Raw genomic sequence first — 25,910 nt, 5'->3', positions numbered from 1 at the left:
GAGTGACTGTGTCATTCCCTCAAAATTCTGAAGACACTTTGTACTATGAGATACTACGAGCAACTTCTTTAGGCCAAATCAATGGATACCTTGGGGGACATTCGTTTACCAGGTTCTTTCCCCTGTGGCAGACAGAATAAGACCTTATAGAAAGGAGAAACAGAATCGCAACCTGACGGGGTGAAAGAGGAATAAAGGCTCAGCTAGGTCATCACTAGAAACCTCTGACCGTCCTGATGAGGTCACACCTCTCTTACAGCTCTTAGTCTCCTCTGTGGCTCTTACTACAATGCAAGTTAAACCTATTAGCATTTTTGATTAACAACTGTGCCCCCCACTAGGCTGTAATCTGAGGGCAGGGCCATGTCTCTTCCTGCTCACCTCTATTTCTAGGACTCATCCCAGAGCTGGCATATTCTAGTGCTCAATAAATACTTACAGAATGACTTCAATGAATGAATAAGCTGCTAAAAGAGCCAGTAAACTGGTCAGCTGCACCACTCTCAAGGGGGGGTCCTTCCTACCACAAACAGGGGCAGACTCCACCTCTCCCTTCCCAGGCACATGAGCGGGTAGAGGGGAGACTCAAAGCAGAGACAGATGGCTAGTGCACCAGCCACGAGGGACTGGGCCACTTCTTGATTGTTTCCCAGAATCATCCCTTGGAGGAGAGAAGGCCCACCAGGCAGTGGTAACCCCCAGCTGGGAGAGGAAATCAGCTATTCTCACTCTGACCTGTGGGGGGAGCCCACCCTTGCTGCACTGCTCCCAGGGGTGCCTCAATGTGCCCCTCAGTGGCCATGCACGTGCCCCCCGAGATGCAAAGATGCCCTCCTACTTGTGTTACATGTCAAGGTCTACAAAGATCTTTCCTAATTAATTCCCTTGACGCTCACAAGGACCAAGCTGTAAGACAGGCATACATGAAGACATGGAGGCTCAGAGCCTGGCTCAAGATTACACATCCAGGGGACTTCAAATATGACATAAACCTCAAGGCCATGGAATCTCTGATTCTCCACATTGTCCATGTTTGGAGGGAGAATATTTTTAGCATAAACCTCTCAAGGCCTCCTTCTGAGCTCTGAAGATAGCTATCCCCTTCATGTCATTAAACATCATGTTGCAACACGATAAACAGAGTTTGAGGAAAACAATGTGATCATTTGGTTTTTATTCTAATTAAATCCTGTCCGTTTTTATCCCAATTTGGACTGACAGAATGTATTTGTATTTTTACTGGAGTGGTGGGGAGGGAGAAAGAGAGAAATACTTTGATTTTACTTGCAGTTCAGTTAAAACTTTACTTTGTCTTTGGGTTTGGAATTGATGAAGTCAGTACTTTCTTCCCATTTTTGACTCAGGTTAAGTCAATTCCAAACTCGCCCATTCAGGAAAGGTTCAGCCTCTGGGTCCGAGGCTTTGAATCTCTCTCAGCCCTGACGTCTAAGCCCTAAGGGGACAACAGGTGGCTGGAGAAATCTCCTACGACCTGTTTCTTGGAGGTCAGAGTTCCTAATGTGTCTTTCAAATTGGAATTTTATCTGCATGCCTTCAAAAACCAAGGCACTGCCCCACAATTGAGAATCGGGCTGTCCAAGACCCACACTGAGACAGACTTAAACAAGTCAACAGTAAGAAATAAATGAGGTGACCCAGGCTCATCTCAGGGGGAGCGGGCTCTTCTTTTCCCTCAAATATAGTCTGGGACTCCCCAGCACCCTTCATCAGCAAAGCCCAAGCCAAGAGCAGGGGGCAGCTCACACACGTTGGGCACGCGCCGTGTGCCCAAAACAGAGCTAAGTGCTCGACGTGCGTCATCTCCCGTGTCCTCCTAAACCCTCTGAGGTCCTGTGGCCAAGTCCCAAGCCTGTACTGAGGACAAGGGCTCAGAGACTCAGCCGAGGGAAGCCACTTGCCTGCGGCCACAGTGCAGAGTAGAGCTGGGATTTGCCGCTGGACGTGCCCTTTCTGCTAGAAGGGGAGACAGAGGAGGAGGACGGAAGCAACCAACTGCCTGTGAAATGTTGGCAGCCACGAGACGGGTATCATTCTACGTGGGATTCTTCGGGGGATTCTTTGTTGAGGTGGGTGTCTGTCACCAGTTACTGCGCCCAGGCCCCTGGCCCGGCTTTGCGGGCTTCCTCCAGAAGGCCGCGCCTGGGCTAACCTGCAGGGTAAGTGGCCGGCAGCCGGGCAAGCAGTGAGGGTAAGGCTCCCGCGCCTAGATGCTCTCTGGAAACTAGAGGCAGAACCCGGGCCGGCCCAGGGGAGGCCCGCCTGAGGTAGACCCTCCTGCTGGCCCGGCCTCACTGCTTCCACCCCTCCTTCCAGGCCCAGCCGGCTTCTGACACGGGGTGGGGGGGGACGTACAGCAAAGGATGCCCGTCTCGGCCCTGGTTCTGTGGTTTTCCATTCACATTGTTTCCTTACTTCCTTAGAGCTCTAATAATCCCCCACGCACACATCCCACCTACAGCTGGTGAGAACACGGGGAGGACCTATCCGGGAGACCACTGCCTGTTGCCACGCTCCCCCATCCTGGCCAGGCACCTGTCTCCGGGCCACCACGAGGGATGTCTCCTGCTCCGTGGCTCTGCTCTGCTTTCCAAGCCAAGGTTCTCACAATGCAAGCTGCAAACTCCTCTGCCTGGAGGGAGCTAGACGGCGAGGGTGGGATGATTCCAGCACCTCCTTCTGCGCGAGTGTGTAAAGGCTGAATCTTCAAATTCACCCTGGCTGGAGGCTGAAGACCCCTTCCCCCTTAGGTTCTGCCACACTTCACTGTAAGCTCATCCCCATGCCCCTGTTGACAAACACCCACGTCCCCCTGGTTGTGTACCCACCATCCCTGCCCCTGAATAAACAACAGCTCATTTGTAAGAGGTTTTTAATTTCATCTTGGCACGCCATTAAGGAGAGGAAGAAGGGTCTCTATGGTGCTCACTCACATAATATCTGCTGTGTTCATTCTCCAATGGCCTTTAGCTCGGCAGCTTGCAGAGCCACATGGCACCGCATGGTTTTCACTCACCAGACTGGTCTGGGTGTCTTGGTGGTTTGCACAAGTTATAAACAAGAGCACAGAAATCACACAATGCAGACCCTACCATGGGAGGGGTGTTCCCTCTGGCTTTGCAGGGAGTGAGAGGGGAAGGGCCTCTGCGTCCAGGACTCTGAAGCCAAAGACACACCAGGGGTGAGGCTGAGCCCGAGCCACCCGCATAGAGTCCAGGCTGGCCTCCGCCTTCCCTGCCAGCTCCGCTTCCATACGGGAGCCCCCAGCACAGAAGGAGCCCGTCCTAGCACCACAGTGGAGACCAGGGTGGGGGACCGTCCCTGTGTGCAACGGCAGCTGGGTTTCCGTGCTCAAGGTCAGCAAAGCAGGCTGGAAAGAGCAGGCCTGGGGTTCCACCTGGAGTCCCTCTGCCTCTACGAGCTCCAGGAGGCTGTTTAGAAGCAGACCCTGTAGAACAGGAGCCCACAAACATTTTATGAGAAGAGCCAGACAGTATGGATAGTAAATATTTCAGGCTTCCAGGGCCACATACACTCTGTCACATATGCTTCTGTTCTTTTCCATTTTTTACAACCCTTAAAAATGTAGAAAACCATTCTTAGCTGGCAGGCCATAAAACACAGGCCTGCAGGCTGTAGTTTGCCAAGCCCTGGTGGTCTGGACCACCATGGTGCCCTCCTCCATCGCCTCCTCCCCACCAAAGGCCTCCAACACCCCCTGAGCTCTCCCGGGCTATAATCTGCAGCCCAGGCTTTGCAGAAGGCACCGCGGTGGGTAGAGCTGCCCTCCGCCTCGGCGCAAGGAGCCCTTCTGCTCTGCAGCCCTGCTTCCTCCTTTGCCCAGTGACTGTCTGTGTGTATTTGAAGCAAGCACCAGCTCTTAGTCTCAGTCCCGCTCATGTGTCCAGGCGTGAGTTCGGCCTCGGGGTCCCCCAAGTGAGGTAGGTACATATGATCAGCCTCATTCCACACTCGCAGATGCTTAAGGTCCACAGTAGAACTGACTTTCCTAGTGCAGCCCGCCAAGCCCGTGTCAGAATTTAAAAGAAAGCCAAAGTCTAGGCTTTGCATTTTCTGAGACCATGACCGGGGGTTGTTCTGCCCCACCCGAGCCCAGGGATCCAACCCCAGGGAGAGTGAGCCCCGACGAGAACGCTGCCAGCCACACTCTCCAAAAACAGAATTAGCTCAAGTCCTCAGCGCTACCGGCAGAGGTGGAGCAGCCCTCCATGCCCTGTAGACAACTCTCTTCACACTAAAAATAAAGTTTCTAAAAGTAAATTATCTCATTTTATAACTTAAGTGCATCAAGCATTTCCTTAAATATAGTTCACACTGAAAATAAAATTACTTTTGCTGTACAGTTTGGTGCCTGTTACAGTGAGGAATAAACTTTGATGACAAAGTATGAATGGTTACACACTCACGCACACGTCTGTCTGTCTGTCTGTCTATGGGTATATGGATGGGTAGACATATGCACCTCTTAACAAGAGCCTCCTCCAAACGGTGGGAAGCTGTTGGGGTCTCTAGTTATCTAGTTTACATGAGAATATTCAAATCTCTGTCCTCAGTGATAAACACATCTTCATACCTAACACTAAGACTCTTATTAGAAACATTAAACTATGCACTTCATAATGCGTTCAGTCTTTGGAAATGCCGAACTACACCGTATGGTTGCACAACAGCATTCCCGCCCCCCCTCCCCCCTCCCTGACCTCCCCGTCCTAAAGCCAGCCGCCCCTCATGCAACAGGGTTGTTCCACACAGAGGCCCCCAGCCACAGCACTCTTGGGGAAGACTCAAGAGGTGAAGTACGAATTCTGCATGGAGTAGAGGTGGTCAATGGGGTTTCCCACTCTGGGCTGCAGGGGCCCGGCTTCTGAGGTTGCTAGGAAACAGTCACCCAGGTTACTGAGGGAAGTGTCGTCACTATCCAGGTCGTGGAAAAGGGGCTCAGCACCTGAAATGGAGATGAAATGCTGGCATGAGGGTCGGGCACAGGTGACCCACTTCAGACTGGCACGTGCAGGGGCTTCAACCAGTGTGGTCTGAGTATGTGGCCCGGTGAAGCTTTTCCACCAGGCGCAGGGAGGCCAAGCGGGAGACCCACACCCAAAGGAGGAGGGGGCACCAGCCCAGCCCACAGCAGCTCTCCAGGCTCCCCGGGGGGCTGTGCTGACAGGGCAGCAACTGACGACAACATGAACCAGCGACCAAGCTGAATGGAGGGCAGCCTGTGCAAATGTCCGCAGTCTAGACGGCGCGTGTGGGGAGCGGGCAGGGCCCCAGCGCGCAGGCTGGAGAGGCAGCACCGGGCTCCCAGAGGACTCGGCGCAAAAAAGGGCGGGTGCCAGACTAGCGCGCGCTCTGCCAGTGAGGTTCCAGACCCTCCCGCGATAACGTGTCCTTTCAAACTGCATCTCAGTACCCAGCGCCTGCCATTGCCCCAGATGCGTCCTGCAGAGGAACGGGAGCTTGGGTGCCCACCCTCGGCTAATTCACAACCTTGATGGAGAAGCCGGCAGAGCAAATTGTGCTACCGCGTGGGGGGCTCCTGCCCCCAGATGCAGAGGCATGTATGCTTTACCTCCATTTCAAGTAAATGGGAGAGGAGAACACTGCAGCTTATGAAACTGGCCACGTGGCCCTCACTGACCATTTTACTGAAGGATTCATATCGTTGTGTAACAAGATCCCCAGGACTCCGAAAATGTGAGGATTTGCAAAAACGTCCTTTGCCCTGTTTTCCCATTCCTGTGGAGGGACCACGAGCACAGACTTTCCATGTGTCTGAGAGGCAGAAAGCATGGATGGCCCTCAGCGTGCATATGTGTGCCCGTGTATCTATGCACACATGAGTGCATGAGGCTGGCCTGGACTCCTGCACAGGGCCAGACCTTAATCGTGCTGCTGTTCACATCACACGGAAAGATAGGGTCTACTTGAACAATAAACATGTATTTTTTTAACAAAGGCAAAAAAGCAATTGTTTAACAAAATCTGTAAGCTGAGGCATGTATCTCTGTTTTGAAGGTACTAATGTTTTGAAGGCTTGCTGAATAAAAACCATCTTAGCATGTGCTCCGTGGCCCACTGACCTCCTCTATATAAAGATGCAATCTATATTTGGCCCTGAGATTGAACTTGAGCAGCAGGTCAGCAGCAAGCTGGGTATGTGTGGGAGGCTGAGCCATCCCTAGAACCAGCATTCAGAGCAACCCCAGCTCAGGCGGGGCGTTGAGGGGAGGTATTTTTCACTTCACGTTTCAGTTTATGTTCTAGAAATTACATTAGAGCACCTAACTAGTATCCACAGCAGGGTAATCCAATTAGACCATTTGTTCCCTACACGTTTATAGATATTCCTTCTCCATGTAGCAGTTTGCTTAACTGAGGCCTCCTCCTGTATCACTGCTGATATTGCTTACGAAGGTGCGGTCCCTGGCACAAACGAAAGCCGGGGAATTCAGTCGCCACAAACAGGTCTGCAAGGAGAGCGCTACCTCTTTGTAAACTAACAGTCATCTCTGAAAAGGAAAATGAGTGGGAATGTCACTGAGGAGTAAGCCTTGGCCTCTCCCCTGTAACCGTGGTCAGGGGATTCTAGCAGGACCGTGTGGTGCACGTGTCTGCTCTGCAGCCGCAGCGAACGTCTAGGGACGGCACAGATGCATTTGGGAGGGAATGAGAAATGCACCCAAGCAAGCTGTGAGAGGTCCCCGTGGGGCCGGAGCCCCTCTTACCGTAGGGGTGCATGTGGTCTCCAGGCATCTGGGGTGGGGTGAGGCCCTGTCGGAAGGGATCGGAGCTGTAGACACGCTGCTCAATGGCCAGAAGCTGCTGCGGGGTGGGCAGAGCCGTGTAGGGGTTCATGATGCCTTCCATCCCAGCACTCCCACCACCATTTGTCTGAGCTGTGGGACAAAGAGGAAGGCAGACCATGTTCCATGTGCAGCCCAGCATCCCACGTGGGGAGAGAGGGCCGCGGAGCATCTTCTGACCTTCATGGCCCCCACAGCCAGGTGTGCCTGCCCAGCACCGGCCTCTGCTATGGCTCCATGGAGAAAGGAGGGGGCGGGCAGGCGAGTGCTGGGCAGGGAGCCCTGGACTTGGACGAGGGGCACTGCATCTGAGATCCCCCTGCTGCCCTGCACGGGGATCCCCACAGGGCTGCTTACGTGTCCTCACAACAAGGGGGACTGGCTTCCTCAGAGCACGTGGTCCGAGAGAGCCCCAACCAGAAGCACCACATCTCCTGTGACTGAGGCTCGGGAGTCACGCCCTAGGTTGGCCCTACTCAGGCGCGAGGGGAGTCCACACGGGAGCGAGCCCCAGGGGGCAGGAGGATGCAGGGCCATCTGGGGCTCGGGGGCCCCACAAGAGGTGGGACCACGCCGGATCATTTAACTTCATGTATAAAGTGGTCAGGGATGAGGTGACATCAGTGGTCCCCGCCTGTGCCCTACCAAGGCTGTCGGGATCACCTGGGAGGATGGGTCGGGGGCAGGTGAGCTTGGAGCACCTCCTTAAAAAGTGTCATTAAAACAAAGGCGGCTGATGCTGCATGCAGGTTTGGCAGCTGCTGGATGCGGTGAATCTGAAGAACCTTCCAGCATCACCAGACTGGGAGCGTGTGGGTCAAGGGGAGTCCCAGCACTGGCCAGCCAACCTCCTGGAGCCGGCGTGGAGACTATGAGGTCATGTGCATGCGCGGTGAACTGCAACTTTCTGTGTTTGTAGACAGAACCTGAGAAAAGGAGGACCCAGTTCCTGCCTCCACATCTCGCTGTGGTTCTCTGAACACGGTTCCACTGACTCTCAGGAACTCCCCTTTCCACCAGCGTCTGCTTTTATGCACGGGCCCTAGGAGCTGCTCTTTAAGTTCTTCAGAATCCGAGCACCAGCAGTTTGCGTTCTTGTAAGGTGTTCTCCTAACGTCTGGATGTTCTCCTCTCTCGCCCAGCGTGATGGCCTGTACGGGGCAACTTGCATGGCCCTTCCTGACCAAATGCCCGGGGACTTGGGTGCACGCTACGGGTGGGAAGCCCTGGGTCGGGTGCAGGTGCAAATGGACCACTCGGGATTCCGCCGCATGGCTGCGAGGGGGCATGTCCCTTAAAAATGGCATTGTTCTAGTTTATTTATTTTTTATTTTTTTTCTTTTAACTTCCTTGAAGGATCCCACAACCGATCCCTTTTTACTGCCTCCCAATCCTCCCCCCACGCCTAGTTAGAAACAACACAGCACCAAATGGAGGAACGTGCCAGTGGCGGTGGTGGGTTCTGGCGGCACTGGCCCCAGTCGGGGCCCATCCCTTGCTCTTCGGGGTCACGCTCAGTCTTGCAGAGGCTTTGAGTGCTCATCTAGGGGGCGAGGGTCACTGGCGTCTCTGCTCAGTCACCTCACCTCGGGGTGGGGGTGGGGGTGAGAGTCGGGTCAGCACGTGGGGGCTCTGGGGGACGCCCAGTGCCCGGCAGGAGCGGTTACCGCTTTCCTGCCAACAGTTCTGTGTGGTTCCCGAGAGGGCAAGTCCCGGTGGTGTCCCCTGCTGAACTGATTTGGGGCGGACAGGGCGAGAAACTGGGCTGGTCTACACTGTGCAGCAGCCGGACACGGCCCCCTGAGGCCGCAGCAGGGTCAGGGCCCCCAACCCTCTCCCAGTTCCTCGCGGCCGTGCGGGTGTGGACTGGGCTTCCCTGGGCCCAGGAATGTCATTCAAGGGGCCGGGCGCTGCGGCCCCTGCAGTGGGGACCGGGGGAGGGGCAGGCGCAGGGGCCCCGGCCGGCGGGGGGTCTGGGTACGGGCCTTACCCGGGCTCAGCCTCCGGCCGCCCTGCTGTTCCTGCTGCTGCTGCCGCCGGGCCAGCTTCTTCACCTGGTAGGGAGACGAGCGCAGGGTCAGACCGCTGGGCTGCGGCCGGTGCACAGAGGAGGGAGGGCCGGGCCGAGCGCTTACGCAGGAAAGGCGCCCGTGCGCATGCGCCCAGCCCACGCCCCGCCCCCACCCCCAGGTAAGGGGCTTGTCCCCAAAGCGCTGTTAACACAGACGCGTCCTAGCACGACCATCTTAACCCAACGTTTCTCAGACTGTGTTCTGTGGAACACTAGGGTTCCAATAGATGTTAATACGTACTTTGAATATGTCTGTTTATGTGTGTGTGTGTGTGTGAGCAAGAAACAAAGCTTTCTTTACTGCATGATTTCTCAGAGCTGCAAACTCCTCTGCTTTGCGAGTCCACAGACCACAGGGCCTCCCACACCTTGGGAACCACGGAGTCTCCTCATAACAGAATACACATCGACGGCCCTGATCTGGGAACTCAGTTAGGGAAATGCGACCTTAAACAATCGTGATCAGTTCATGAGATATGGACTTATCGCCCACTAAAGATTAGGGCCCTAGAGATGGGTCAGAGGACACATGCATTTTTAGGGGTAGGAAAATAAATGAGCAAAAGGACTAACAAATACAAGCCCATGGCAGAGCAATACACACTTTGGTAGGCTTCAGAGGACAGTATGAGGGTTTGGGTCTACATGGGGGCCAGGGGCCCCAGGGAAAGATGAGTCAAAGCATTCATCCCACTGTGCCACAATGTCATCTTAGACCAGTCATCTGTGTGCTATGCAAGTTTCTCTTTGAGATTTTTAAAGAACTTTGGTATCTGGGTTAAATGAATATGAATTAAAGGCCCTCTATTTATCAGAAGATACTGAAAGACATTTATTTACACAGACGGCTGACCAGATTCACAATCATGGCCACTAGGAAAACAAGAGCCATTGCCCTAGAACAGATGCATTGCCTGTCCCCTTCTGCAGGACTGCTGTGGCTGAGATGATCACTGATAGCAGAATTTTTGGACCAAGAGAACTGCTTCACCCAGTGAGTTCAGGGTACCAAACCCACCAGCAAGAAGAAGGTCCTGCTGCTGTTATTTCAGGAAACCAGCCACACAGTGGCTGAAGCCGGATGCAGATTACCTTAGCTCTCTGGTTCTGGAACCACACCTGGACGACCCGGACACTCAGCCCTGTCTCTGCAGCCAGGGTCTCCCTTACCTTGAAAAGAAAATCAAACATCAGAAATACAGACATACATTGGCATCTCAGAGTAGGAGGCAGAACCTCTCCTGTGAGGCGCATGGGGAGGCCAACTGGCCACACCTTCAACATGATCTAGGTCCTGTTCAATGTCCAGCAGAATCCCAAACACACGAACATCACTTCCCTTCAGGTGGAGAGAGGGTCATCCCCAGGTAAACAAAGAGGAATGACTATTAATTTAGATGTACATTCCAAGAGGTGCTTCTGGGTTTCTCTTAGTCTGGAAATCAGGCCTCCAAATGGTTCTTAAAGATCAGCACAATCTACCTCTGCTTTAGCCTCGCACCATGCACATGCATCCATCTGCTTACAGAGAGCTGAGGGTGAAAATCACTTCGCAAAAACAAATGGCTCTCTTCTCCTTGTCTAAATCCACTGACCTAAATTTTTGGCTTTGCTCCTCAAAGCTCTAGGTTACTTCATGAGTATTCATATTCACTGTTCACTGGAGTGAGCCCCGCTCGAAGAGATGAGGCAGGAGCCGCCTGGAATCTGGGAGAGCAAGGCACACAGCTCTGACGCAGGCACGCTCACCGTGGCTGTGCAGAAGCAGGGCAATTGGGATCCCCTATTACAAAGGGATGTGTTTTAAACACCTGCCTTCCATACAGGCACATGCTGAGGGGCTGGCAAGGTGGCAAGAAGGGAAGAGGCAAGGAACACAGCCTTCCCAAGAGTGGGTCTAAGAGCCACTGCCCATTTTGGTGGGATTCTGGGGAGGAAATGGGACTGAGGGGCTCTTTGGATAAACAGTAGAGCTAAGTGGAGGCCTTGGAAAGTACTTCCCCTTTATCATGCCACTTGGCTGAGGCTTAGGACAAGTTGGATGATTAAACCAGATTTTTAAAACACATCCTTCTGCTAAGCCAACTAAAATAGCAATGTGCCCTGGGGCCCACCTCCACCTGCTGAAACCCTATCCATCCTGCAGAGACCCAGCTCAGAAGCCACCTGTTCCACAAAGTGTTGCCTAATTGCCCAGACAGAAGTGGCCATTCCCTGCTGGGGGTTCCCACAGCTCCTGGCTGCCCCTGTGTTACAGTCCTCAGAGCTTTCTCCCTGGCTGTTATGTTTCTGTGCACACACATTGTGTCCCAGTCCCACTGGTAGCCTGGAGGAATGAGAAACAGGTGGAGCAGTCCTGCCCCTGAGCTCAGCTGGGCCACAGCCAATTTACCGACCAGGAGCAGGAAATTAACATTTGTGGGGAGCCCTTAAGATTTTGTTTGTTATTGCAGCAAAAGCTGACTAATACAGATAGGGATGCAAGAAAAAGCAATGCTAAATTGTACTTTCTCCATGAATTTCAATAAGAAAGATTTCATTTCTTATTTTTATTGCATAAACGATAGTATGCAGGCAGTCAATAAACAGCTGGTATTTAACAAATGCATGCAGCTATTTGTAGCAGAGGCTGCTAATTGCCCCCAATATCCATTCTCTCCTTCCTCCTATTAGCAGTCAAATCCCCACACTTTAGCAGGGCATGTGGTCACCCAGACAGACTCATTTCTAGCCTCCATCGCAGGAGGTGAAATCGTGGGATTAAATTCTGGCCAACACATATGAATAGAAATGATATGTCTTATGGGTATGTCCTTAAAAAGGTAGCTGCTTGCCCTCCACTTCCTCCTTCCCCACCGCGGTGGCTTGAAAACATGGTGACAACTGCAATGGCCCCTTGGACCCACGTGATGGGTAACAGAGCTGCCCTGCCAGTCTTGGATTGCTCACCTCTGGACTGTGACATGAGTGACATGAACTCCTCTCTCTATAGTTTTTTTTTTTTTTTTTACTTATAAGAGTTCACAACAGCCTGATCTGTAATAGCCCAAACTGGAAACAACCCAAACGCCCATCGACAGGCGAGTGAAGAAACAAACCTCAGCACATCCGTTCCGCAGAACACCGTTCAACCACAGAAATGGATGAATCCCAATGAGGATGAATCCCAAAAGCACCACCCCAAGCAGGACAAGTTAGACAAAAGAGCACGTTCTACGAGTTGTGGTACTGCACTGTCACTGCGTCTCAGTCTATGCCCCCGCTGACACCTCTTATTGTATTATCCATTTTTCTTCAAAAACTGAAAGGTAGGAGTGAGCAGCCAACCAGACTGGGTATATGCACACACAAAAACCCAGGTGGGTTCTGTTACACTCATGACCACAACATTAGGGATCCCCAGAGTCTCTACCGTGGCCCAAGGCCACCTGCACAGACTCTCTCTGAGCAGCCTCTCCCACCCCCGGCCCCAGGTGTCCACTGACACCCCAGAGGAGGCCAGGGTGCACACGGACAAGTGGAGCCCAGGGCCCTTTCCTCCTTCCGTCCCTCCTGTACCTTCCTGCAGGGCTTGGAGGACACTTCAAACGAGGCCTTGAACGCTCTCCTCTGTTGGGTCGTCAAGATGGTTCTGGGGCGCTTGGGGCGCTTGTGGTCCTTGCCGTCCTCAGCACTTCCCTTCCCAGTCCCATGGGCTGACTTGCAAATACTTTCTTCATCATCGCTTTTGCCTAAAAGCAGCAGGAAACAATGAGTTGAGCTGCTGGAGCTCTAGGTCACTCCACAAGAAGGCACTCAGGCCCACATTTCCAGGACACCTTCATGGCTGTGTGCACAGTTACCCGTGTGGTATTGGTTTGAAAGCCTCCAAGAAGGGGCTAAAGAAAACACTTCTAAAATCCAGAGATAGGAACCAGAAACTCCATGCTACAGGTCAGGACCTTCTCCCAGGATGGTGTCCAAGCTCCACTCTGCTAGCTCTGTGACCTCGCACAGGTCTCTTAATTCTTTGTGAGTCAATTTCCTCATCTGCAAAATTGGGATAGAGGAGAACCTACTTCACTGGGCCGTGTAAGGCCTGAATGGGCGTACCAGCAGGGCACTCAGAATGCTACGTGATTCTGAGAATCAACGCCCCACCAGCGCTGGTGGTTATTAATATTAGTTCCTAGAAGTCATGTTTCACGTCTGGACCTGGAGGAGTTGGGTATAACTCCCTCGATGCTGTGCCTGAAGTTCTAGCCACTGCCAGGTGGTAGGAAGTGTTCCTGCTCAAAAGGCCATAGAGGAACCAGCATTCCATTACCTGCAGGTACAGATAGCTGAGAATGGAAAGACAACATGGGTAATTAGTCAGAATTGCTCATCTATAAAATAAACAACTCTCCATTGAAATAACTATTTATTTATATTTATGTGATTGCTTCAGCCCTATAAGCAATTCAAGGAATGCCTTTTGAAGGAAGTAAGCCTCCAGTTTATATCACATTCTTTCCTGGGCTGCCTCTCACATCCCTGGACTTCACACCCCTGAGATGCTTCTAGGGCCTGGGAAACCCTGTGTGAGAGACACTTCTTTCTACTTTGGGCATTGAAATCCGCAGGCGGTTGTGTGTCCAAATCACCCTGACCTCCTGTCTCACAGAGCTCAGCTGTCCTCTTTCCCCCAGTGGAAGCCTTTGCCCCAAGGGCTTCCCCAGCTCTGGTCCTCGGATTCTGGTCCCCCTTCTGCCCACTTCAGGAAACCCGGGATGAGGGGACCCGCTGTATGTGAGCGACATCATCCTGTCCTTCATCCCGCCCTCCTCTGTAAAGGAAGCTTGTGTGCATACACCATTTAGCGTAGACTTCAGTTCAGTTCTAATTCTTGGCTCTGCCAGAGCCAAAAAATCCTCATGTTATCTGAAAGGACAGCACTGCTTCTCTCTGTGGACATTCAGGCATGAGCTGACCATGAAGGAACACTGACCCATGGGTCTCTCTGGGGCATGAGCCCTTCAATGCCGCTGAACAGGGTCTGATGTAGGCAGACCTGGGTCCCCACCCAGCTCTGCCCTATGCAAGTCACCGCAGGCCCTGGGCCTCAGTTTCCCCATCGGCACTCTGGTGGCCATAACACCCACCCAGTGGGGGACACAGAAGTAGTACTGCCATGTGCAAAAAAATCAACAAGCTCCTGGACGTGGCAGGCTCTTAACAGGTGTCGTGGAAAGGATGCCCCTTCCTCTCTGCCTCGCTCCCTCCATCATACAAGGAAAACTCAAACATACAGAAGAAGAGATGAGAAAGAGCCCTCCCGACAAGGCCACTCTGGCAGATGCACCTCTAAGGCTGCCTTCCCGGGAGCTAATTCAGGAAGCTGGTACCAGTCATACCTCTGGGTGAAGGGGCTTTAGGATCTTTCTGGAAGGATGTTAGCAGAAGGGGAGTTAAAAATAGGCACAGAAGAACTAAAAGCCACAGGGAAATAAGAAGACCTCACAAAAGGAGAAACGGTAGAAAAAAGGAAGCCACTGACCACCCACGTTCACCCTTGCTGGGCCCTACACACCCCACTGCTCAGAGTCCCCCAGAGCCCGTCTCTGGTGAGGCCAATAATGCCATCCACTGGTGATGCCTTCAGTGGCCTTTCTGAGGAAATGGGAATGTCCCTCCCAAGGATTACGCAGATCTGCAAGATGGGTGACCAGAAGGGGCCGTGTCTGGAACGAGTGAGCGAGCAGCCCCAAGAACAGAATATGTTCTGACACGCATTTATATGGGTTCAGAAACTGCAAGTCTTATACCAGTTTGGTCCATAAAAGGGTATTTTCAAAATGTCTTATGAAGTCATTCTGATTCTTTTATGTACATTCCTCACAAAGTTTAATGCAAATGCATATGGTTAACTAGGCTAATGGAACTCATGGAAATGTAAAGTCTAAAATAATACCAGATTCCCTGATGATGGCCCATAGATGTGACGCCATTCAGGAAAGACATGTGGTACCCATGAGCAGGGGCTTGGGACAGGATGTCATATGAACTCAGGTTTGAATTCCGGCTCTGCCAGTTACTATTGTGTGTGATTTTGGACAAATTCTCAAGACTCAATTTTCTCTTCATGAAAATTAACCGTGTTGTTGGAATTAAATGATATGACACGTGTAAGGTGCACTGTCTGGAATATGATAGGTGCTTAGCAACCATTGACATCATTATTATTTCAACATTAAAAGTATTCTTGGTCTGAGACACGTTTTCTGTTAATAATAGTTGCATGTCGGGGGGAGTCAGAGTTCAGGTTTTACAGAGCAAGCGTCCACTCCTCTTCGCAGATGTGACCCTAGCCAACCCTGAGAGCGGGTGGAATGGGAGAGGGTCAGTGCTTTTGAGAGGGAAGAGAACCAGGGGTCAGGCCCTGGGACTGGCTGCAGAATGAAGGTGTGACTGCAGTCTGCTCAGAGCCCCCGAGGCAAGATGGCTGAGGCCCTGGTGTCTTCCTCCTCTGCGGTCACTGTGCCCACCCTCGCCTGGGATACTCGCACGTGTCCCAAGAACTGCTATCCCCTTATGGAACAGAGGAGGGGAAGGCTCCCCCTGGGCACCCATTTCTGGAGGATGCACAGAGGACCACAGGTGACTGCTTGTTCAGTCCTTCTACATCCCTGTAAGAAGAGGGCACTAAAAGCATGTTTTCAGGAAAGGAAGGAGAAGGGGTTGGGGGGCAGACAGGGAGGAGAGGCAGGGCAAGATTAGGATTTGTCTCTGAAGTGTCCTCCTTGCTTTTGAGGTGCATTTTCCCTCTCTGACTCCTTTCTGCAATGCAACCTCCCTCTCTCCTGTCTTTTCATGCTCTCCATTTTGCCTTCCAAGGAGCACTTTGTACTCTAGACCAGGGGTCTGCAAACTCTTTACGTAAAAGGCCAGAGTGTAAATACTGTACTCTTTGCAGGCCTTGTGGCCTCAACTTTGCCATCACAGGGCGAAAGCAGTCACAGACAGTCCAGGTGGGCATGGCTGTGTTCCAGAAAAACTGTATTTCAGAAACAAGTGCCAGGCCAAATCAGGCCTGCATACCACAGTTTACTGAGCTCTGCTCTCAACCCCTCCTGGCCTCCTGGCCTCTGTCAAAGCTTACGGAGCCTGAGTCCCATCCTCTCAGGCTCTGGCTTGGGCAGGAGGAACAGCTGACTGACACCAAGCAGTCAGTGGTCAGCAGGGTATGATGTGTCCTCGTCATCAAAAACGTATATACATTGAACACAAAATGCCTCCAACCATAGTCACTAATGTGGAATTTCAGGGGTCCTGGCAGATCTGAGAGAGGGAGGGAGAGATTCTGTAGATGGAGGGATGGAGGGGACCTTGGCACCTCTCAAAGTGCAGACAGATACCACGACCCACGGCCAAGGGGCATGCAGATCATCTCTAGCCTTCAGCTGGGTTCTATCTGCCATGTTGTAGGTCTTAAGGGCTAACAGCAGCCTCTGACTCCCTGAGAAAGTTCCCAGGCTGCTCCTGGGATGTTCACTGAGGCGCCGTCCTGCTCTGTCACGAGAGCGGAACTGCCGGCCTCCAATCCTGACGTCCCCATGGAAATCTGTAGTGCCCAAAATTCACGGCATCAGCTTGTCCAGGAGAAAGGATCTCAGTGAGCGGGAGAATTCTCCCAGGCCAGCAGGCGCACTGGAGAGCAGAGGGAGAAATGCCTTCCAGCAGCCAAGCTGGGGACGGAGGGAGCGGCGACCCCTCTCTGCTCGCCAGAGGCTCCTACGCCCACATGCAGGCCAGGGAGCCCTTGTATTTTAAACTGACACCCCTCAGCAGAGATGAAAGGAACACCACTCGCTGTCTCCCACAACAAATGTCAGCATCCCTGGAGGCCATTTACACACAAACACAGCATAAATCTGACTCCTAGTAGGGAAGTCCAGAGATTAAGTCTCCACGCACAGCCTCCCAGAGTGAAATGAATCGGCTGGGCACAAAGTCTGAACATGTTTCTCAAGGCCTTTCTTTCCCCTTTCTTGTAAAAAAAAAAAAAAAAAAAGCGGGGTGGTTCAGGGCTGTTGCTTCCCCATTGCCCGGCCCTCCCACCCATTTATGACATGAGTGAGCACAGATGAAAGACCCGGCCATGGTTTATGGCCCCAGGACGGGCTGCACTACCTGTGGGGCCTCGCAGATTCATTTCAGGTTGTTGGAAAAATCCCAAAGGCCCATAAACAGGGAAAGAGATATCTGAGCTTGGCCCAGCGGGTGAGGGTGAGGGAGAGGGACCAGAGACCCTCGTGCTAAGGAAGGGAGAGGCGGCCTTCAGATGCTTTCCAGCGATGAGCCTCGTAAATGTCCTTCAGGCCAGGGGAGTAGTGGAAGGATCTGGGGCTGGCTGTGCGTGGAGGGGGCAGGGAGAGAGGTAAGGGAGGGATTTATGAAGACAGGATATACAGAAAGCTCTTCGGGCTGCATCCCTGCACTACAGGGCCAAATTCCATTCTCCCTGAGCTATGCGCTGGTCAGCTCCGGGGGCACTGCAGCGTTGAAAATCCGAGAGGCTTCAAGAGAAGTTCTCTAGACAAGTGAAGTCCCTTTGCAACTGCCTTACACACAGTTCAGGAGGGGGTCTCAGCTCGGGACAAAACCAGGTTGGACCTTGTTCACTTAACCGTTGGCTCAAAAAGCACTGATCGTGGGCTCCTTTGTCAGGCCGTGCACAAGGACAATTCTGGGAAACAGAGAAGATGGAGATTCAGCCTATGCTGTCCCAGAGATCTTAGGCTAGTAGGGGAGAAAGATTCAGCACCAAAATAACGATAACTCTGCTCAGAGGAGATAGGAGAGGTGACCGGGGAAGGCAGCAGAGTACAGGTGTGACCTGAACTGAAAATGAAAGACATCAAGGATGAGCAGAAGTTGCCAGGTAGCAAAAGACAAAGTGCATTTTATGCCAAAAGAGCAAAACTGTTAATGGCATGGGAACCAGGTACTGACATGGGAAGGGAGGGTCCTCAAACCAGGAGGGTCTCCTTGCACCCGCCATGCACAGTGCAGCTCAGGGCACTACAAGGGAGGAAAAGATCTCAGAACAACCCCTTGCTCTCAAGAAACAGAAAACTGAGTTCAAGAGTGTTAACATGGGTGAATCAATGAAGAATACAAAGTAGTATTTGCTAAGTTCTTCGGGCATGATAAAAAGTGTCAATAAAAATGTGGGCATTTAGAAAAGAGGGGTGTCAAGGAGCCAGGGAACCCAGTGAATGCAAGGGCTTCAGTGTAAGGAGGGAGGAGAGACTTGGAAAGGCAGAGGGAAGAAAGCTGTTCCAAAGAGGGGCTCAGCCTGCCTGGGACTGAGGAAAGGCCGGGAAGGAACACAGAGCAGAGCCCAGTGGGGCACCTCGAGGCCTCATCGGCGGGGTACACGTCTTAGGGGAAGAAATGCAGGATAGAGAGGCCGTTCTGATGTTCCAAAGCCCCTGCCATCAACAACGATGAGCCCTTGGGGGGAGTGTGGCTGCAGCACCCTGGGAAAAGAGCGGCCCAGAGCACAGGGGGCCGTGGACCAGCGGGGGCACAGCCGCTGAGTTGCCAAGCTCGTGTGTGGGTGACAACACCAGGCCGCCAGGTCCGCTCTGAAGGTTGGGCCGAGGAGGCTCTCAGGTCCCGGTGCTAGACAGGGACCCCACAAAAGAACAAAATGCTGCATCCCAGCACCAGTTCTGCACCAGGCAGGCCCTGTGCCGCAGTATGTGTTTCCTCTCATTGCCACGGCAACATGCAGGGCAGAAACTCCCGTCCTCCATGTGGAATGAACACTGAACCCTGCCCTGGAGAGGTTCAGGAGCCTGGCCCTGCATAGAGGCCTGGGCAGCTCGGCTGGAGGTCCAGGAAGGCTTATCTACTTCCAAGCCCAGGCTGGAGACCCTCCTGCAGGAGGACAGAAACAGGCCTTTCAACCAGCAAAGCAGGCATAAGCAAGACAGTCAACTGTGCGTGTCCCAGCCCAAGAGTGGGGACATGCGGATACTTGGTCTCCCACAGACTACTGAAGGCTCTCCCTTCATACCAGATGAGCATATGGAGGGGAGGAAAGTGACTCTGGCCAGAAACATGAGACCTGCATTCTAGTCCTAATTTTGCTCCTCGGCTGTGTACACTTGGATGAAATTCCTCACTTCTCTGAGACGCAGTGTCCTCGCCTACACGACGATCCACAGGTCCCTGATGCTTACCTAATACCTGGCATGGCATCAGCTACAATTGCATTGTTTCATTGCTTCTATTCAAGGCAGGAAATGCGTACTTCTCCCTTTTTATGGATGAGTAAACTGAGACCCAGGGAGAGGGTGCTGATCGCTTGTGCAAAGGTGCACAGCTGAGATGCTCTGTCTTCTACCCCCATCACCCTGTCTGCGTGGCCTGGCTCTAGGGGTTGTTGGGAAGGCTGAGGATACCTTGTGCTTGCAAGGTGCTTGCAAACATCAGGTGCCTCCCAAGCAGGTGGCACCACTGTTATTAAAGAGTGAGGAAAGAAAAGGCCCACAGCAAAGGCTTTCTGGGGCATGGATCGTCCACCCCAAGCTCCTGCTGGAAGAGCCATTCTTTGTAGTCCAAAGGGAACAGAGGCTCTTTTGAGCCCAGCCCCCACGGCTCGGCTTCCCTGACACACACACACACACACACACACACACACACACGCACACACACGCACACACACGCCCTGCCCCTGCAGTCCCCGGGAAGATCTCCACTCACAGCGCGCTAAGCCTTTCAAGAGCACAGCAGACCAGAGCCGAGCTGCGCCCCAGAGTCAGGCTGTAGGCAAAGTAGGTCCCAGAAAGACCCCTTCGTTCAGCGATGCCCACTACAGATGGGGGTTTCTGGGCCGGGCAAAGGGAGGGGCTGCTGGGTGAGAGTCAGGGAGTGCCAGCTCCGAAGTCAGGCCCCCCAAGGGGAGGCCCCTCCCTGGGAGTGCTGGTGGCTGCCAGCCTGGATGCCTCTCCGCTCGCTCTCCTCTGCTGGTGCCCATGAAAGGGAAACCTTGTGCTTGGAGATTTGTAGGGAAACAGGACAATATTGGCGATGACTGGTGGACTCACTGCATCTGCACCAGGCTGGGGCCTTTTCACATTTGAACAGGTTTTACACTGACACCTACCCTGCCTCTCTCCCTCTTTGCTCTGCACACAGACATATACACTCTCTCTCTCTCTCTCTCTCTCTCTCTCTGCATCTTGTCTTCTGCGTTTTTTCATTGCTTTCTCTTCCCCTTTTTAATGAAAATATGGCTACATGCAGTCCAAACTGAGAAGCATAAGTGTAAACGCTGAAGACCCCTAGGCACAGATCGGCCATAAAATGGGAATACTGACCATTGGGATATCAGAGGATTCCTCTGTACCAGCGTCACTGTATGCAAACCCAGCTTGGACAAATATACTAAATAAAAACTGTAACTTATATTGTTTTCATTTGGTTACCCTAGAGGGAGCCTGGGGAGCTTCTAACAAGCTGAACTGGGGTCTGCCTCACCAGATGGCTCAGCGCTCAGTCTCAGTGAAAAAAAATGTTCATCCAACTGCTTGATGGGTCACTAGGTGTGGTGTGTGATATGCATGACATAGTATTAGGTTTATATTAATAAATTTGAGTGTGTTTATCCTGGTTAGGCCTGACTTAAGTGGATCGAACACCATATCTCTTTGGAGTAATCCGATTTTGCTGCGTTCATTACTAGCCTTTACAAGGATAAAATGGTTTGAGAAAATGAATTGTTCCTAGCAAGGTTGGAAGACAAAGGGTTAATTATCTCTGCAAATCAACAAAGGCCCAAACAACAATCCCCTAGGTGACTGGGGGGTTGGCGTGAGTTGGCCAACACTCTAAATGTTCTCATCGCTGAAGTGAACCCTCCCTGGGTGAATTCCCTGTGGGCTTAATCATAGGGAGCGGTTGCGTGGATGACCCACCGGATAGCCGATCTGACTCCCGGGCACCCGGGGCAGAGGTGTCCTGCTTGTGATCAGGCCCTGTGTGAAGCAAGCAGAGGCCTGTACCCAGCCAGGTCTGGGCCTGCAGACTCCAGACCATCCCACAAACCCCTGACAGGCTCAGACTAGCCGGGAAAAGTGAGGTCAGACCCCTGGACCCTCTTCTTACGTCCACTATCCACCAGCTATACGACCTAAGACAAATGGCCTAACCTCTCTGAACCTTCCTAATCTATAAAAGCAGGGGAATGAGGATCTGCCAAGCTACCCTGAGAGGATTGTTTGAACTCAACAGTAGGTGTGGGTCAAAGCACTTTGGGGGGAAAAAAATGCAAAATACTATAAAAATGTAAGATACTTTAAATATTTTTATTGTGATTACACCTCATGACTGCTCGGGAAGTTAAGGTATGAGTATGAAACTATGAAACTCGCAGGGAATGCCCATGACTGACAGCTCCGCCCTAAGGGGAGCCCTCCCTGGACGCGGAGGAGGAGAAGGCGACAAGTCCCAAGATCAGTAGAAGTCGCTACCTTCCGACGTCTAGGGGAAGAGGACAGGCAGTGAATAAAGAACGTACAACACGATTTAGTCTTTGACAATGTTTAATGCTAGGAATTAAAACAGAGCCGTGAGCTAGATGATGACTGGGAAGAGGAAGGGAAGCTGCCTTCAATTCCATACTTCTGATCCCCCAAAAAGATCTGGACCTGCAGCTTCACTCAGCTCCTTTCCATGTCCATCTCTGCCCTTTCCGAATACCCAGAGCACATGTTCCTTTACTTTGAACCTTCCAGTGACACGAGTATATGCAAATGAGAAGACAATTTCATATGTTGTCTCACATTAGCCTCCGACTATTGCAGCAGAAAACAATGAACTGGAAGTGTGGGCTTTTTGAAAAAAGCATTGCGCTGGACTAAACATAAGAGTTTTGTTAACGACCTACTTCTGGAGGCGGTACAGCAAAGGGGTTGAAAGCGGCGTTTCGGACTCAAATATTTGGCTGCACCGTTGATCATTTAGCTTGTGGTTTTGGCCAAGTTGCCTCTGCCTTAAGTCTTGGTTTTCCCAGCTATAAAATGGAGTTAAAAGCACCTATCCAATGGGATAATTACAACAATGAGAGGAGACAATCTGTGTACAGTATTGTGGTTGCCAAGCTCATGGCAAGAACTTAATAAATGCTGGCTAGTTACCATCATCATTGTAATTTTGCATATCTTCTGCCTAGCTAAAATAAGTTTCTAGAAAACAGAGCACAAATCCAAACTATCTCTGTATGCCCTACAACACAAAACCATGCTGAGCACACTAGAGATGAGTAATTAGTTGTTAAATAGTTCACATCCAATGAATTCAGAACAAATTAAATGAAGCCCCAAAACACAGGCACTGCATCATGCTAACAGGCACACTGCAGAATCCCTTCCATTTCTCACAAATTTATTAGCCAGGGCCAACCAGCTTCCTGGGGCTACAGAAATTGTTGAAGAATTATTAGCTACCTTCCTCCTTGGGGCTTGGCCGGAATGAAATGCGCCTCCCTTCAACTGCAGTCTGAATGTCTCTTTCATGTGGACACAGATCCCACCGAAGCTCCACTGTTTCATCCAGGTACATTTCCATAAAAAGGATAGGAAAGCAGGTCATGAAAAGAGAAACCCAAAATTATGATAATTAAGGATAGAGAGGGGAAGGAAGGAGACAGAGAAAATGGAAACAGGGGCAGAGAAAGGACAACACTGTGGAGCAAGTGCCATGGGACAATTTGCCCCACAGCCAGTCCTCAGGTGATCAGAGCACAGTCTCCAAAGACAGTGCATGAAGGAGGGGGGGCCCTAGCCGGGAGCCCCTCGGCCCTCAGGATGGCCTGCCCTTCCTAAGTGAGAGGTCTCAACAGGCCTCCCCAAAGACATGGCTCTCCACGGGTGAGAACAGAAGATGGGGTTAAGAAAACATATATTTTTCACAGAAGAGCTTTCCCTAAATTAACTATAAGCTGAGTATAACTGTGCGCAGTGAACTCCATTGCAGCAACTTGGGGCGCATTAACCGCTGTTACCTGTAAGTGAAATGGGGTGTCCCAAGATGATCTTGAAGTTGATGAAGTCATTACTAACAGCACCGTCATGAGCACTTCATGCAATTAGTTAGCCCTGAATTTCTAACCATAAAAATTCTCTTCTCAATCCTGCCATTACTTGTAAAATACAGGGTTTATTGCTGAAAGAGGGTTAGAAGAATATTGGTACCCTGAACCTGTAATTATAGTCTAGACTCGGGGGCAGTGGTTCTCAAATTTGGGCATGCCTCGGAATCACCTAGAGGGCTGGTTGAACACAGATGGCTGGGCGTACCCTCAGCGTCCGCGTCAGTAGGTCTGGGATGGGATCTGAGATGTCCCCTTCCCATTTCCCAGGTGACCCTGGTACTGCTGGTCCAGGAACCACACTCTGAGAATCTCTGTTCTAGGACATTCCTCTCTCCTTATCCCTACCTCTGCCCCTGCACATACACACAGGCAATAATACATAGCTCCCCAGCCCCCATTTATTGAGAAATCATTGACATGCACCACTGTATAAGTTTGAAGTGTACAGCATGATGGTTTGACTTACATATATTATAAAATGATTACACAGTATGTTCAACTAACATCTACTCATACAGATATAATAAAAGAAAAGAAAGAATAAATATGTCCTTGTGATGAGAACTCTTACGATTTACTGTCTTAAGAACCTCCCTGTGTATCACCCAGCAGTATTAGATAGAGTCATGCTCTACATTACATCCCTCGTACTTATTTAATTTATAACTGGAAGCTTGTACCTTTTAGACCCCCTTCCTCCTATTACCCTTTCCCTACCCCGTGCCTCTGGTAACCACAAGTTTGATCTCTTTGTTTGATGAGTTTTTTTATTTCATATGTAAGTCAGACCATATGGTGTTTGCTTTTGTTGTCGGACTTACTTCACTTAGCATAATGCCTTCAAGGTCCATCTGTGTTCTCACAAATGGTCACAAATGGTAGGATTTCCTCATTTTTTTATGGCTGAATAACATGTCATTGTATGTATGTATGTATGTATGTACACACACACATATATGCACACACATATGTATACACTGCTGCTGTGAACACAGGGGTGCAGGTATCTTTTTGAGATCCTGATTTCAATCCTTTTGGATATATACCCAGAAGTAGAATTGTTGGAATCACATGGCATTTCTATTTTTAATATTTTGAGGGTCTCCCCATACTGTTTTCTGTGGAAGCTGTACAAATTTACCAACCCACCAACATTGCACAAGCGTTCCTTTTCTCTACATCCTTACCAGCATTTTTTCTCCCTTGTCCTTCAGATGATGGCCATTCTAACAGTTGATATCTCATTGTGGTTTTAATTTGCATTTCCCTAATGACTAGTGATGTGGAGTGTCTTTTCATGTACCTGTTGGCCTTTTGTGTATCTTCCCTGGAGAAATGTCTGTTTAGATCCTTTGCCCATTTTTCAATTGGGTTATTTGTGCTTTGGGGTGGGTTTTTTTTCCTATTGAATTGTGTGAGCTTATGTTTTGAATATTAACCTCCTTATGAGATATATGGTTTGCAAATATTTTTTCCCACTCCATGGGTTGTTTTTTCATTCTGCTGATGAGTTTTGCTGTGCAGAAGCTTTTTAGTTTGATATAGTCCCGCTTTCATAGTTTTTATTTTGTTGCTTGTGCTTTAAGGGTCATATCCAAAAAGTCATTACCAGGACCATGTCAAGGAGCTTTGTTCCTGTATGTTCTTCTAGAACTTTCATGGTTTCAGGTCTTACATTTAAGTCTTTACTCTATTTTTAGTTAATTTTTGTGAGTGGTATAAGATATGGGTCCAATTTCATTATTGCACATGTGGCTATCCAACCATCCCAGGACCATTTCTTGAAAAGACTGTCTTTTCTCTATTGAGTATTCTTGGCTCCCTTGTCAAATATTAGTTGACCATACATGCTTGGGTTTAATTCTGGGCTCTTGATTCTATTCCATTTGTCTATTTGTCTGCTTTCATGCCAGTTAAGCATACTGTTCTGATGACTACAGCTTTATAGTATAGCTTGAAAGCAGGGAGTTTGATACCTCCTGCTTTGTTCTTTCTCGGGCTTTCTTTGCCTACTCAGGGTCTCTTATGATTTCATATAGACTTTAGAAGTACTTTTTTCCTACTTTTGTAACAAATGCCATTGGAATTTTGAAAGGGATTGCATAAAATCTATAGATGGCCTTCAGTAGTACAGATATTTTAACATTAATTCTTCCAAGTCCATGAACATAGGATACCTTTCCATTAATTTGTGTCTTCTTCAATTGCTTGTAGTTTTCGACATAGGGCTCTTTCATCTCCTTAATTACCTTTATTCCTAAGTATTTTATTGTCTTTGATGTTATTATAAAGGAGACCAATTTCTTTTTCAGAAATTTCATTGTTAGTGTATAGAAACAGTGATTTTTTATATTAATTTTATATCCTGAGACTTTATTGAATTCATTGATTACATCTAACAGGTTATTTTTTGGTAGAGTTCTTGGGGTTTTCTGTATGTAAAATCATGTAATCTGTAAATTGAGACAATTTTACTTTTTCTTTTCCAATTCTGATACCCTTTATTTCTTTACCTTGCCTGATTGCTCTGGCTAGGACTTCCAGTACTATGCTGAATGGGAGTGATGAGTCTGGGCACCCTTGTCTTATCCCTGATCTTAGAAGAAAAGTTTTCATCCTTTCACCACTGAGGATGATGTCAGCTGTGGACATGTCTTACGTGGCCTTTATTATGTTGAGATATATTACTCTATGCCTAATTTTTAAAGATTTTTTAATCATGAATGGATGTTGAATTTTGTCCCATGCTTTTTCTGCATCTATTGAGATGATTATATGATTCTTTTTTTTTCATGATACTAATGTGATATACACTGATTAATTTGCGTATGTTGAACCATCCTTTTATCCCAAAGGTAAATCCCACTTG

At 50.3% G+C, this 25,910-nt stretch overlaps 1 protein-coding gene across 3 annotated transcripts in view; it reads right to left on the bottom strand.

Annotated features, from left to right (window-relative positions):
- Positions 1–251: 251 nt before the first annotated feature.
- The window catches only part of LMX1A (LIM homeobox transcription factor 1 alpha), a 147,437-nt gene continuing 121,778 nt past the window's right edge, over positions 252–25,910 (bottom strand). For 2 of the 3 annotated variants that reach the window (XM_036922872.2, XM_036922876.2), the window contains exons 5-9: positions 12,475–12,647; positions 10,009–10,086; positions 8,836–8,899; positions 6,768–6,938; positions 252–4,984 (exon numbers count right to left, since the gene is read on the bottom strand). In XM_036922872.2, coding sequence (XP_036778767.2) covers positions 4,824–4,984; positions 6,768–6,938; positions 8,836–8,899; positions 10,009–10,086; positions 12,475–12,647 — 647 coding nt within the window. In that variant the 3' untranslated portion in view covers positions 252–4,823. Of the gene's footprint in view, positions 4,985–6,767; positions 6,939–8,350; positions 8,579–8,835; positions 8,900–10,008; positions 10,087–12,474; positions 12,648–25,910 lie in introns of those variants that run through there. The other variant, XM_036922875.2, reaches the window with a different exon arrangement.

This window comes from Manis pentadactyla, chromosome 19 (genome assembly GCF_030020395.1).
Source record: "Manis pentadactyla isolate mManPen7 chromosome 19, mManPen7.hap1, whole genome shotgun sequence".
In the NCBI taxonomy this organism is placed as follows: domain Eukaryota; kingdom Metazoa; phylum Chordata; class Mammalia; order Pholidota; family Manidae; genus Manis; species Manis pentadactyla.
This window is presented reverse-complemented; position numbering and strand designations above follow the sequence as displayed.